General features: G+C 38.4%; 1 protein-coding gene across 2 annotated transcripts in view; it reads left to right on the forward strand.

Moving 5' to 3' along the window:
* Positions 1–1,873: 1,873 nt before the first annotated feature.
* LOC150074975 (ATP-binding cassette sub-family C member 1-like) overlaps positions 1,874–16,055 on the forward strand; it is an 889,139-nt gene continuing 874,957 nt past the window's right edge. For both annotated transcript variants that reach the window (XM_090388347.1, XM_090388349.1), the window contains exon 1: positions 1,874–1,923. In XM_090388347.1, the coding sequence (XP_090244473.1) occupies positions 1,879–1,923 (45 nt within the window). In that variant the 5' untranslated portion in view covers positions 1,874–1,878. The remainder of the gene's footprint in view (positions 1,924–16,055) is intronic.

Here is a 16,055-nt window from a genome sequence, read left to right on the forward strand (position 1 = left end):
GGCAGCCTGTCTGCATTGCTCAGAAAACTTCATATCTGCCTGCACAATTACTCCCAGGTGTTTATCATTTTCTACAACCTTAAATGTAGTACCACACAGTTGGTACGTTTCTCTGGGGTTACTACTACCCATATGCAGTACTTTGCAATTGTCAAGGTTAAACTTCAGTTGCCACTTCTTAGCCCATCTGCCCAAATTATCTAGATTCTGTTGCAGTAGCACACTGCCATTACTGTCATTAACAACCATGCCAACCTTTGTATCATCTGCAAACTTCGACATTAAGCCTGATATACCTTCATCAATATCATTGATAAATATACAAAACAACAGTGGACCCAACACCGAAACCTGTGGGACTCCACTGATAACATTAGTCCAAGAAGAGCAGCACCCATTGATTACTACCCTCTGTCTTCTCGCACTTAACCATCCTTTTATCCATTGTAGCAACTTACCCTTAATACCATTCTGCTCCAATTTGTACAATAGTCTTCCATGCGCAACAGTGTCAAAATCTTTCCTGAAATCCAAATATATGATATCAAAATTATTTTTTGCATCCAGTTCCTTTGTAACCACATCATAATATCCTATCAAATGTGTCAGACAAGACTTTCCCTTAACAAACCCATGCTGTGTCTGAACTATTGCTGCAGTCTTGTCTAGATGATCCTGCAATGCATCTTTAACCAGCGATTCCATTATTTTATCCGGAACAGAAGTTGAACTAACTGGTGTGTAATTACTCGTATCACCCTTCGATCCCCCTTTGTGAATTGGGGATACATTTGCACATCTCCTGTCCGTGGGAACCTCCCCTGAATCCAAGGATGCTCTTATAATTATGGCTGAGGGTTTGCTTAGTTGCTTTGCCACCTCCTTTAATATAACTCTGGAGATCTCATTTTAGGAAGGAAGTAGTGCCGTTCGAACGATTACAGGGAAAGGCAACAAGATTATTGAATGGACCAAAGAGGTGGGCTTATGAAGAAAAGCTTAATTGCTGCAAATCCCAGCTTCTGGAGACTAGGCTCGTGCGAAGCGATCTAATTGATTGAGGTGTATGTCGCCTTGAATGGATTGGGCAAGCTCAATGGTGATGGGATTCTGCTTCTTTTCCAGATTTATCGCCTGAGGGGATAAAATTCAAATTGAGGGAAGACAGTTGTAGAATAGCTGTGCGGAAGTTTGCCTTTAGCCTCCATGTGGTTGATTGTTGGAAGAAACTTCAATCTGTTGTTGTTCTTGCAGTTGACAGCTTAAATAAATTCAAGGCAGAACTAGATAAACATTTGGAGCGGAAGGATGGGTAAAATAGGAAGAGGTGTTTTTTTTTTTTTTTTGGCTGATGGTGTATGAGCTTGCTTTCTTGCATTGCAAGCCTCTGTTAATGGTAATGCTAATGCTAATATTGCGTCTCTTTGTCACACTTTTTTCTGAATTTTAAATTTGCTTCTGTCTTTTCCTAGTCTAATAAAGGAGGGTAGCATTCTCATATATTATTTCAAAATCATGATGTATGGGATGTCTCTGCCTTGTCTTTCCAGTTCCCGAAACATTGCTTTATGCTGTATGGAGTCAAATGTCTTTTCATAATCCACAAATGCCAGGCGTAACGATGTTTTTTATTCATTTGTTTTTTTCATTAGCGGTGTAATAAGTGCATTCAATCACATGGTAATGACTTTGAATAAAAATAAAATACCATTTAATCTCCTTCAATTTGTGTTTACCAGTTCGGGAACTTTATTTCCCCACCTCCATATTTGTTTGCTATGCTCTCTTCAATTGGCTAATTATTGTCACCAGGTGGACTTCAAGGTTTTTGCCTTAATTTTTAAATATTCGGATATGTAGGTGGCACGTTTGAATGATATGGCTGGTGGTTCACTTGATACATTTTGCGGATCTGAATTTTGGGTAATATTTGCTTTTATAGTGGGATTCTCTCTTGAAGTTCAGCAGTGTAGTTTTTTTTTTTCTTTAATCGTTTTACGGCATCAAAAGTTAGTTTGTATTTTTTCGGGAATGCTATATATTGATGAAATTGAAAATAGGTTTGTGTACTGTGAACTGCAGGGTTTCTGAAGACATTTCTGTTTTTTTTTTTTTTTTTTTGTGTATTGTGTATTGTTTATTTCTTTCTTTTTTTTTTTTTTTTTTTTTTGGTATTAGCGGTAATATTGGCAAACGATGCAAAGGAGCAAGTTGTGAGTATAAAAAAAAAAAAAATTCTCTATCCTGTAATTACACTGGTCTCTTCCCATGTCTGCGCGTGTAGCCCAGTGGTATCGTCAGCGTCCTCTCCACACTGGGTGGAAAAGGCCCGGGATCGGATCCCGTCAGTGATGCGAGGAACTTTAATGGGCTTTTTCCACTCTGTGGCAGAGTTAGTCGGTCTCAAGCGTAGATAGCAAGGTTTCCTCCCCTCCCCCCAGAAGCTGGGGGTTTTCGTCCAGCAAACAGACAAATCGACCATAGCACACGCAATTAACAGACACAGCACGGCAGAAAAATTAATTATTCGGGTGGCCTAAATATAATAGTTTTTTTTTTTTTTTAGTTTGGTCTCGTCCCATAAAATGCTGCAGTAGTGGCGGGGAACCTCACCGGTACCACAGAGTTATCCTTCAAAAATAACCTGTGGAAAAAAAAAAATCAAAATAAGAATTTTAATCAGTGATTAAAATCCTGATTTTTTTTTTTTTTTTTTTTTTAACCTTCTACAGCCAAACTTTTACTTCAATAATTTCTGAAGTTTTTTTTCACTTATGGTTTTTGTATACAAATGACATGAGAACTTGGTCACTGCACTGCCACTGTTTTTGCAATATTTGGATTTTGCTTGAAAAATGTCATGGTACTGGACAAATGCTGAAACTGTTTGTGTAAAGTTTCAGGTTCTTTTGTTTTTCTCTTCTCACTAAGTTAATAAACATTTTGATTGATTTGCCATTCCTTTTACTGCACAGAGACAATAATATGAAATCTGGTATTCTCTCAAAATAGCTGCTATTCTGTGGGAAGAAAATACATAGTTTTGTAAGTCTGAAAATGGGAGTAACTAACTATCAACTACGCATAATGGCTTTTAACTTTTTTAATAATATTTATATATATATTATACAGAAAGATGTGTATGCCAGGGACAGATCCAGTTATACAATTTTAGGGGCCCTCTTTCAGAAAAAGAATACAAAATTAGGTACTGTTTGGTTGGATTATGACCTTCCTTTCTCTACAAGCAAATGTATGATAGATCACTGTTAGGACACCATAAGCTTTCCTCACTGCCTGTCTACCCTTCTTGGAGAACTTGATGTACCATTGAATTGTAACCCCATAATCCCTTTCTTCACCTACTGTTTTTAGTTCAACCCTACTGAGTGTATAAGTTATATTGGGGTTGCTATTCCTTAAGTATAAGACCTTGCATTTTGTTGCATTAAAACTTAGGTGCCACTTTTCTGACCATTCTTTAAGCCTCTCCAAGTCATTCTGAAGGAATGCCAATTGGCATTGGTTGTTAACCACTCAGGAAATCTTTATATCATCTGCAAATTTTTTTTTCAGATGATGTGAAATATTGCATCGTCCAGTAATAATTGCTATCTTGGTGGAATGTTCACCCATTCTACCAAGATTCTTTGGAACCTTGGCAATTGACAATGGCATGTGTGGTCAGTGGTCCTGAGTCAATTTAGTGTGACATAAACACCGGGAAAAACAAAAATGAGAGTAGGAGTATGTGTTATAGGCCTGATGACAGTGATGAATATAATGAACAGCTGTACAGACATGTGGAGTGGGCCCTTAAGTCATTGTTATAATGGGAGACTTTCACATTATTGAAATGTGAAAGTTTCCCGTATTATCCACCCATGCAGTATTAAAAAGACTTTTGTTGATTTATTGGATGATTGTGTCCCACACATGAGAAAACTACTTTTGATCTCATTTATCTGCAGTGACCATTCAAGCCTTAAGATTATGCAGATAAGCAATTCACTAGGTGGCATTGATCGCGATGATTAATGTGGAATTTACTCAAAGTTGTAACTGCTGTCAAAGGCAAGGGAAAGAGCTTTTGCTTTTATAAATTCTATGCAGTGGGACCAGTTTCAACAGCAAATTTTAAATTTAATTCAGGGATGCAGACATAAAAGCAACTAGCCTTTTTATCCAATTAAGAGATACTGTTCAAGGCTTAGACTTGAACAGTATTTGAACATTACTTCAACTTCCAGAAAATGGAAGTTGAAGGAATAAATGAGGAAAAAGTGGATGTCAGATGAACTGATGAGACTCATGACAGAGAATAAAAATGCATGGGATACATGTAAATTATCAGGTGATACTGATTATGAGCCAGATTATGAGGTCACTGCCAAAGGATGGAAAAAAAAAAGAAAAGCAGCAAAGACTTCTTTACTTTTATAGAAATTAAAAGGAAGGCGATGAATCACATTTGTCCACTTCATATTAGTGGTTTAATTGTTGATGATCCTGCTCAGATTTCTGACAAATTGAATGGATATATTGAATCTACATTCACATATGAGGAATTCTTTAGGGAAGGGAATGCCAGAAGTTTAACACTCTTAACAAGGAGCCAAATGATTTTATGATAAATGAGAAGACAGTGGAAGAGAAATTGTTGAAGACAAACAAACAAAAAAAAAAAAAAAAAAAAACACCTGGGGTTTATGGGATATATCCAATTATATTGAGGGAGGCAGCAAGGGAGGTGCCCTTAGCCATAATTATGAGATCTTTAAATTCAAGAAAGGTCTCTGTGGACTGGAGGTATGTGAATGTAACCCCCAAATCAAAAAGGGGGATCAAAGGGAGACGAATAATTACAGACCTGCTAGCTTAACTTTCTGTTCCAGGGAAAATAATGGAGTCACTGTTTAAAGAAGTAATGCAGGATCATCTGGATAATAGTGCAGTGTTTTTTTTTGTTTTTTTTTATGAAACCCCCAAAACATGAAAGGTATTAGAACCTAGCACTGCAGTGGTTGAAGGTTGAGAAGATGAAAGAAAATACTCGTTGACATTAGACTTAAATTTCTGTTGATTGAAATTTTTAGGAAATACTTGTGAAGGGAGGTTGTTCCAGAAAATAGAAGTTGTACTTAGCACTGCAGTGGTTGAAGGTTGAGAAGATGAAAGAAAATACTCGTTGACATTAGACTTAAATTTCTGTTGATTGAAATTTTTAGGAAATACTTGTGAAGGGAGGTTGTTCCAGAAAATGGAAGTTGAAGGAATAAATGAGGAAGAAGAAAAGTTGGGCATAATGTGTATCTGTCAGCGGTGCCAGTGGTCACACACAAAACCTCCGTCCATGGCACGAGGAGCCGGACCAGGTCAGTAGAGGGACGCCTATTAGAGTCCAGTACCCCCCCCCCCCCAGCAGCGCAAGGAAGGAGAGAACTCAAGAAATGAAATGGGGCAAAGGGGAAGGAGATAAGAAAGGGAAGAGGAAAAGCTTGTACCTCGAGGAACAGAGGTCCCAATGTAGAAATAAATAAAAAATAATAATAAAAAATAAAATAATTATAGAAAAAAATAGAAATAAATAAATCATAAAAAAAAAAAAATTTTTCTCCTTTTTTTTTCTATTCTCTCATTTTTTTTAGACTCCTATCCCTAAGGGTTAGCAGACTACCACAGCAGAACCTCGGTGGAAGAATCTTCCATAGCAGTACATGCATCAGCAGGAATGTTAAAAATTCCTACCCCCAGGTAGGAATGAGGATGGTCCCAAGTTTGAAGAGAGAGCAGGGACAACCACGAGGTTGCACACAAGAGAAACCTAGTGGAACAGCAGGAGCAGCAGTAGTTATAAGGTGTCTCCTCCTCTTGAAAAGGGCAGTACGGTAGTGTGTGAAGATATTGAAGATTTCACTAGTTTCAATCAACGAGTGTAGGGGTTGGAGAGCAGGCAAGTTGCGTTGGAGGAGGAGTTGTCTCAGATCCAAATATACCACACCATCGAGCAAAAGGTGATTCCAGTTCTCTGTTTCACCACAGATGCAAATGCCTTTATCCACCGCACCAAATTGACGAAGACTAGCTTTGAAGGATCCCTGCACAGTGAGCATGAAGGTGGTCTCTAAGTTGGGGGTGAGCCAAGACAGATACTTTTGGTGAGGAAAGCAATATCCAGAATGAATTTTCTGGTGGTCTCTTGCCCTTGAACCCTGCAGACCAGTGGGACTGCTAAAGGTTGGAAACTTCAGATCAGAGTCTTCTTCTTGGTTGCAAGGTTGGTGTTGGTAGTAGCAGAAATACCGATGAAGGTAGTTTGTATGTTCCTTCTGGATCAGTGCAAGAGGCCGCAGTAAGCAATATAGAGGTCTAAATGTAGATTTCCGGAAGTGACTTGGAGTGCTGGGGTTAGAGGTAGTTCTGCAGGCTCTTGTGGATCGGAGAAGAAAGAGATGTCAAATACCATTTAGTTTGTTGGGGAAGGTGATTTCTTATCCCTGTGAAACCAAGCAGGGGCACCATATGAAACAATCGGGGGGAAAACTGCAGAATATAAGAACTAGTGAGTTCTGCCCTTAAGTCCCCAGTCTGTTCTGGTCACATGGGCCAGCATGGCCGTGTATCTCTTGATCTTATCCTTGATATAATCGAGATGCTGCATGAAGGACCATTTATGATTGAGGAAGACACCGAGGTATTTTACAGTTGTGTGCATTTTGACAGATGTGTCTTGGAGTTGGATGACAGTAAAAGGATGCTGACTGGTTGCAGTATGTGTTTGTTACTGGTTTGGAAGAGAGAGAGAGGGGAATTATAGAAGCAAATTCAGAAGAGCACCCATGGAAGTTTGTATCTATAGAAAAGGCATGCAGCAGAGTGCTGGGACTTTGTAAGAGATGTGTCCTAATTAACCTAACTGCCCTCTTTTGAATGCGGTCTAGAATCCTGAGAGAGGTTGGCACTGGCCCCATATGTTGGGAACAGTATTCCATGGTAAGGCAGATTTGAGATTTGTGCAGAATGAATAGCTGTTTAGAATAAAATTAAAAAAAAAAGAGAAAATCAAGTTTTTTTTGATTCAGAGGAAGTGATATTTGTGATGTGCTTAAGCTGAGAGAGATTAGTTGTCAGAGTAATCTAGAAATCTTAGTGGCATAGCAGCAGAAGAATCCTTTTTGTGGGACATAACACAGTACTAAGCTTTAGTAGGATTGAAATTAACTAAGTTGTCTTTGTCTCACTGGAGAACAGCATTTAAGGAATTGGTAGTGGATATTCAAGAAGCTGAAGCTGTTTGTGCAGGGCATTGTGTCTCAAACTGGAAGGTGGAATGCAATGTGCTATTGTCAGCAAGACTGTAGATTGGATTCCCAGTCAGTGGAAGAAGGTCATTAATATACAAGAGGAAAAGGGAGGGAGAAACAACAGAACCTTGGGGAATATTAGTATAAGTGGAGAAGTTAGAAGACAGAGCCATCTACCATCACCCAGAAGGAGCGGTTAGTGGGTACACAGTTACAAAAAAAAAAAAAACAGTTGGCAAACCATAAGATGGAAGCTTATTTAGAAGACCTTTAGAGGACGCATTGAATGGAGTGGAGTGGGAATGGTAGGATGTGATTTACCAAGATCATCAATAGAAGTGTTAGAAGTAAAGAAGGATGCTAGCAGGTTGGCTTTATCTTGAGGAATAGAACCATTGAATTTTAACAGAAGTAGGAGTAGAGATGGGCAAAATTTGCATCCAATAGCTTTGGCAAGAGAACAGAATGCTTGACTACTGTTTGGACAAGAAGCAAGGTTTTTACTCCTAGCCTGTTCAAAATATAGTTTGGACTGATTAACAACAAGGTGCTTTACAAACACCTTGTTGCAAGCTTTGGTGTAGGCAGAAAATCAATCTGAAGATTTGAAAACAAGCCAATTATGATATACAACATTCTTATCTTAAACAGCTTTGTTGTATGTATTGTAAAACCAAGATTTAATTAAAGTACGAGATTTTAAGGTATAGTATGGAATAAAGAACTTCATCCCTACAAGAATAGTCTCACTAACACAATCTGAGCAAATATTGACATCGGAAGATATAAAACAGTAATCCGACCAAGGAAAAGTTGAATAGAAATCTCATAGATCATTCCATTACATTCTTGTAATGCCAAACAACACGAGTTTCATAATGGCCACCAGCCAAAAAAAAAAAAAAAAAAAAAAAAATTCACGGGTTACCAAGAGAGAGAACGAGTCAGAAATAGAAGTAAGAGAAGAATGATCATATCCAGCTGAGCACCCTCAGTGTGCCAAGCCCATACTCACCAGATGTTGAGCCCCTGGAGTAAAATATGTGCTTCTTTGAGGCCAGTCTTGTCTGATATAATGTTCTGTAGTACAGTGGCTGTCCCATAAAACTCCTTATATGTCCATTAACATACCAACAGCTCTGAGGTTGCTGCTGACATTCTATTGATGAATGCTGTATTGAATTGCTCTGAGTAGTGTTTTTATGTTTAGTATGTCACCTTTCGATGAACAGAATGGCCATTATAGGTAGATGGCTTTAAGTTCTTGCTCTTTTATGCAAGAGAACAGCTTTTAAACTTTTGCTCTGAGGAGTTGAAGAGGTGCCATTCAGATATAATGTGTACTTTTGACAAAAGCTGTTGATATCATGGGTGGCAATGCATACTGTAATACTGTAAAATGGTTGCTGAAATTTGTTTTCTTTTGCAGTAGTGAGATATACTGATGTTTTTCTTAACCAAGTATTTTTGTTTTCTTCTTTCAAAGTTTGGCTTTATATTTGGAGAGATCTAAATATCTAACGAGTTCATTCAGCTCATCTCGGATAAACTGTCCTGGCTCAGTTGTCTCTTTGTCAGGTGTGTGTGTGTATGTCAGCATGCTGTCATTATGAGGGATTAGTCTCATGGTGAATCTAGAGTTGGACGAACAGTCTTGTGCTTATTTTTCACTGAGAATCCAGCTACATTCTTATTATAAAAGTAACAATTACCATTCTAGTCTTTTGGCTCTCTCCATATCATCGTATGGCAAATGACATTAACTTTTTCCTTTTGTTCAGCCAGCCACATAATTCAAACAAATGGTACAAATCACATGTGATGTCATAAGGCAACTGATTTTTTAAATACCCTTTGTGATTTAGTAAGGAAAGAGCCACATGCTGCACATGTAGCAGAACTTGTGCCCATTTTTAGTCTTTAGTATTAGTATTGGCAAATGATGCAGGGAAAAGCTTATAACAGTATCAGCCAAAAACAACAACAAAAATATATATAATGGAATAAAATGAAATAAAAAACAAAACAAAAAACACTTCTCACATCACCTGGTCCATATGCTCTAATTTGTCTAATTCTTCCTAATATTTATTCAAATTACTTATTTTGCTAAATGGAAGTTTATTCAGTGATTCACTGGATCTTATCTGAAACAATTTATAATCAATCAATTAAGTTACAAAATAACAAGGATATATATATATATATATTCAAGTGGTTTGTAAGCTATTATTCTTATTGTAATTGTTCTCAAAGAGAACAAAGTAATTGTACACAAAGAGACAAAGATAACTCTTTCCAAATTGCGAATACCTACCTAATTCAGGGCTGTTACTAATAACCCGGATTCCCTAAGCACCAACTGTATTTTCTACAATCATATTCTATTTGCTAACCTTCCCCTTAAATCTTTTCAACACTCTGAGCTATTAGTGCAATACGAAGGCAGGAGTATCTACTGCTATCCTAATTTCACCTCCCACTAGCTGTATAGTCAGACATGGAATACGGGCAAAAACTACCCACACTTAGAAATGTCAATACAAAAAAAAAGAAAAAAAAAAAAAACCAAATACAAGTTGAGAGATAAAAATAATATGACAGTTGTACCTGAGCATACAAAGCAGCAGCGCAGGATTTAAAAGTTTTACCTCATATATACAGATATATGAGGAAAACTAATAAATCTATTGAAAGGTGTGCAGATGGAGTGTAAATTATACAGACTGCCAAAAATAATAGAAGGATAGCTGAAATAGAAAGTATTGAAGGTGGGAGAAAGAATGTGAATAATCTTTATGATATGGTGAATTAAATGAAATTATAAGCTGAATTGGAAAGCCAATTGGAGACAAGGGAGCTGTAAAGCAAAAATGGTTAGTTTAATGTATGATGTTATAGCAAGTATTAGATAAGGGTAGGATAATTTGGTTGGAGGTCTAAAAAAGGTTAGAGAAAATTGCAAAATTAAAAATCCGAAAATTCTAAATTAAATTCTGAAATTAAAATAAATATTGATACATAATCAGGTATTTCATCAGTGGACCTGATCATGTATAAAAAACTGCATTTACTTCTTATTTTACCTTAATTTCTTATGTTTTAGAACATACACTGCATTAAGAGTACCTTGTCCATATTTTTGTGGACGTTCTGCTGCTTATCCTCCTATTTGCTCTCACTTATTTTTAAATTTATTTTTCTTCCACAAGTATGGATAAGAATTGAAAAACAGTTTTTGATACATGATCAAGTGTAGTCCCCTGAAACCTGATCATGTATCAATATTTATTTTTAGCTATCATCAGATTTTAATTTTGTAATTTTCTTTCCCCCTTTTTTGGACCTACAACCAAACTATCCCACCCTTATCTGACACTTGCTATTACTTCATATATTAAACTAATCATTTTTGCTTTACAGCTCCATTCTCTCTAATTAGCTAACCAATTCAGCCTGTAATTTTATTTAATTCATTATATTTAATACCAGGGGCTCATATCTTGTGAGAATGGGCTTGGCACACCCAGGGTACTGAGCTGAGGGTAATTCAGAAATTTTTTTTTTTTTGGCCGGTGCAGCATAAGCCCCAGACTTCCTTGCATCATATGGCTGCTGCTGCTAATAATAATAGTAGTAGTAGGGGTGTCGTGGCCCAGTGGTTATGACACTGGACTACCAGCCTAATGGACCTGGGTTCCAGTACCGCACTTGGCAGAAGAAAACTCGGCTCCATCATGCTGGGACACCGGTATAATAATAGTAATAAATTAGAATAATAATAATAAATAAATTAATAGTAATAAAAATTAATAAATAACAAACATCGGCAGATTGTGGTGCCATCTGGTGTCACTCCTGAGAACTACCACTGGACATAAGGCAAAGCTAAACAGGTCCACCTCCATAGATGGATGATGTCGCAGAGAAATTTTAATCATACTGCATCTAGTGTGGCACAGGATAAAGTCACTTGCATTCAGGCCTTAGGCAGAGGGATCAGTTCGAAAAATCAGAGACGATCTCCCGAAGAAGACAGTGGAGTAAGTGTGCGTTGTCCCCTGTAGCTACCACAAGAGAAGGGCAAGACCATCCAGCCCCACCAACTGGAAGTGCTTCCTGCACAATGGTGCTAGTGATCACCCAGGAAGGAAGAAAACGCCAATGCATGAAGTGGAGCATCGAAATGAATATGTACATCATGCAGGCATACTACGAAATAACAAAGCTGGAGACTGATATGACAACGTACAGGGCAAGACTACCAAGTGTTCGGAACGATTCCCGGATATTCAGGTCACCGAACAGCGAATAGCGGACCAGAGAAGGACCATCATCACGAAGAACCTGATAGCTCCTGCAATTTTGGAAAACATCAAGCAGGACATGAGCGATCAACTATAAAGGATAAAGAATACTGAACCAGAGGAGAAAGAACATACCACCACCGAACCAGAGGAGGAAGAGCAAGAAGAAATGCAACCCACAGCAGCTGAAGTGGAAAGAGACAATGTCATGATATCCAGAATAGAGGACGAGTGGAAGAAAGCCCTAACAGAATTTGAAGGAATGGTACAAATCCTACAAAGACTCACGTGATACCGAAGTAGAGACTGAATAGAACCTTGTGGATAGTCACAGACCACCTCAATCGACAAATAATACTGCATTATTTTGATAACAATGGTGCAACACTGGAGGTCATCCACACAGCCATGTATTGTGCTGCTGTAGCAGCCACTAGGATTAATGGAAGAGAAACGAGAGACCAGCAGCAGAAGAACCAAAAACAAAAGAAACTGCTAGCTAGGGAAGAAGACTTCAGCACAAGATAGAAGAATTACGAGACAAGATAGGCCAATTGACCCAGTACCAATGGGGCAATAGGAGTAAGAAATTATTGGAAAAGTGAAGAGCATCCTCAAGACAAAAAATCAGAGAATAGGAGAGTACTTGGACACATTGAAGCAGAACCTCCTTGCACACAGCAAGAGACTATGCCGATATAAAGAGCTCCCAGAGGTAAATAAACAACTGAATCTTCGATGACGACCAAAGAGGCTTCTACAGGAGTCTCAAAGAAGACGGGAAAGAAAGGAACGTACCATCCATGCAGAAGACGATTGAGGAGTTCTGGGGAAACAGATGGAGCAGGGAAGTAAAGCATAACAGCCGGGCCCCCTGGATAGAACTAGAACGCAAGAAAACCAAGGACACAAGAAATGAGAGAGTGGGAGATTTGGGAAGAAGTAAAACAGATCAAGAACTCTCACAACTGGCAAACTCCAGGAATAGATAATGTCCACAACTACTGGTACAAGAAGCTCACTTCAACATACAAGCATCTGGCAGAGTAGTTTACCTGAATGATAAAGCCCAGAGACAATCCTGAAGTTTCTCACTGAGGGAATCGCATATCTGAAGCCTAAAGATACAAGAAACCCGGCGAAATATAGGCCAATCACCTGCCTCCCAATGATGTACAAGATCCTGACCAGCTGCATAACTAGGAAAATATCAGACCACTTGGAGAGCAAGAACATAATAGCCGAACAGCAGAAAGGATGCAAGGAGCAATAACCATAGATTCCGCGGTTATGGAGCAAGCTTTCAAGAAGCACCGCAACATGTACTCAGCTTACATCGATTACTGCGAGGCCTTCGACTCTGTGCCTCATAACTGGCTAATAGAGGCGCTGAACATCTACAAAGTCAATCCGATAGTGACAAACTTCCTAGGAGAAACGATGGCGAAATGGAGTACCACCATTAAGGTCGAAAACATCACAACCAGGCCAATCCCCATCAGAGAAGAATCTTTCGGGAAGATGCCCTGAGCCCATTGTGATTCTGTCTAGCACGACCCACTATCCATTATGCTCAACAGTAGCAAGTACAGATACAACCTCAAAGAAGGAAGGAAGAACCTGTACATCCTCACACACCTGATGTACATGGATAACATCAAGTTCTATGCAGGAACTGATAAGCAGCTCCAGCAACTACTCCAGATCACCGAAGAATTCAGCAATGATATAGGATGGAATTTGGTCTAGACAAATGCAAGACCCACGGATTGCGCCAGGGAAAATTGGTCAACTGAAACTACCAGCTACAGACTGGTAAAGAGATCGAAGCCATGGCAGAGGGAGAGGCCTACTTGGGGACGATGCAGGCTCAGCAGTTACAGCACAAGGAAATTAAGGTCTGCCTGACCAAAAAATACCATCAGAGACTCAGAAGCCTACTGAAAGCAAAGCTGAATGGAGGGAACACAGTTAAAGCCATAAACACCTATGCAGTCCCAGTGCTGACATACTCCTTCGTGGTCATAGATTGGACTCACACCGAGGTGGAGGATATAATAAGAAAGACAAGGACAATGATGACCAAGAGCTGCCAACACCACCCGAAATCAGCCGTGGAGAGACTGACAAATGCCCAGAAAGGAGGAAGGGGTCTGATAGACCTCATTGAGCAACAGAAGACTGATTGCTAACCTATAGGATTACTTCCACAAACACGTGGTAGCATTCCAGCAGGCCATAAGGAAGATAGAAAAGCAGTATACCCCACTCAACCTAAGCGAGGAGTCCCCTCCCAACCAGGAGGCACAAACAAAGCTAGAAAGATGGGCAGAGAAGACACTCCATGGCAGACATTACAATGATCTCCATCAAGATCCCATAGATAAAATTGCTTCCAATGCATGGCTAATTGATGACTTTCATCAACTGGTGAAATACCACCACTTTGCTTATTGGAGGCTTGAAGTGGTGAAACCCATGTTTAGTCTCCAGAGCAAAGTTTCCAGCACCCCCCCCCCATACTTCTCCTTCAACCCATGCACGGTACTAAGTACTATAGATTTTGATACCTTTCGTGTTTGAGGTTTTCATAAAAAAAAAAAAATAAAATAATAAGTGGGACACGTTTCCCCCGAGACTGAATGAATCATGCTCACCATCCAAGATCAGGTAATGAATACCAGAAACTATAGAAAATACGTCGCCAAGGAGCCCAGAGTGTCCGATGACACATGTCGACGATGCCAGCTGGCCTCAGAAATGATCCAATACATCACCGTGGGATGCAAGCTGATCACCCAGACTGAGTACGCTCACAGACACGATGAGGTAGCCAGGATAATACATCAGAAGCTAGCCAGGATAATACATCAGAAGCTAGCAAGGAAATACCTTTTGATAGGATATCCAAACCAAATTGCAGGCGGTGCTGAACACTATGACGAAGAAGGACTTTCAGTTCGTATTCAAATCATGGGAGAAGTGCTGGGATTAGTGTTTACGTTCTCAAGGGGACTACTTCGAAGGTGGCAAATAAGAGGCTAATTTATTTTATAAATACATTTCGGGAACTTTTGGGTAGCACTTCATATATACAGAAATGGGTATGCATGAGACATTCATTTCATATGGTTTTCTGTCCATTCAAAGCCCCCCTCCTGCTGATGAAGTAGTGGAGAGATGGCCAAATGGATTAATGTAATTTTCCATTTCTTCCCTAACCCTTTTATATTCCTTTTCAAATTGCTCTTATTTTTATTTTATTATTTTTCAATATGGTTCTTTAGCAATAAAATCATACAACTTTAGTATTTAACTAGTAAAATTAGGATTTAACATTAATAATAATAATAAAAAAAAAAAAAAAAATAGGCAAACCTGGCTACTGTTAGCACACCAGATTGCTAGTTGGCCATTATGCCTTAATGCAGTTGTTGTTATTTGGTTTTGGTTTTTAGGAGCATTAGCATTCCCAGAGCAATTGCTCCTGGAATATGCGGTGGTCATTCCCTGACCTTTCCGCATCCTCTGTATTTGGTGGTGACGGGCTCGAACCCCGGTCTAATCAAGAAGCGTGTGCTACGCATTGCTGCTCCTTCCCACCTAGCTACGGAGGTGCCTCTTAATGCAATGGTTTTCGACCTTTTTTTGATAATGGCACCCTTACGTAATCTATTTTATTTTGTGGCATCCCTACTGAAGTTTCCAGCTGTTAGATTCGATTCTCCCTCTGTATATTATGTGTATATATATATATATTTGAATAATGTTTGAAATAATTGAAAACTGAATCTTACATAAAAAAGCAGTAAAGCATACATCAGAGGCAGCAAAAAGCATTTTTCTCTACATGACGCTTGAGATATAAACTTAAGTGAGAATAATGATTAAAAAATAAATAAAAATGCCAGCAGCATGGCAAGACAGAAGAGTGAAAATTGTGAAATTATACGTAACGATCACACGAACAGTGAGGGAAGAGAATAAAATTATTGCAGCAGAAACCCTCTTGTGTGTGTGTGTGTGTGTGTGTATATATATATATCTAATGTTAAAAATGTTAAGATAATTATCATAATAATATAATTATAAAAAAATTACAATTCATAATACAAATTATATAATAATTTTATTCTTTATATATTTAGTATATAGATATACTTAGTATATAGATATACTAAATATTTAGTATATAGATATACTAAAATTTAGTACCTCTATATAAAGAATAAAAACACAAGTCCTGGGGCACATGTTGGTGTCATGTTGAGGTGCAGAAAAGTTTAACCATAACGTAACATTATATGTAATGAAACTTATCTTTTATATGAGGTTTTTGTATTTTTTTATTTTGGAATTATAAATAGAATGATCAATTGACATATGTAAATACTGTCATTGTGATTTATGGAACACGATAATAAGGATGTACCTTTTTATAATG

This window comes from Mastigoproctus giganteus, chromosome 14, assembly GCF_048544385.1.
Source record: "Mastigoproctus giganteus isolate SK-2022 chromosome 14, ASM4854438v1, whole genome shotgun sequence".
Classification (NCBI taxonomy): domain Eukaryota; kingdom Metazoa; phylum Arthropoda; class Arachnida; order Uropygi; family Thelyphonidae; genus Mastigoproctus; species Mastigoproctus giganteus.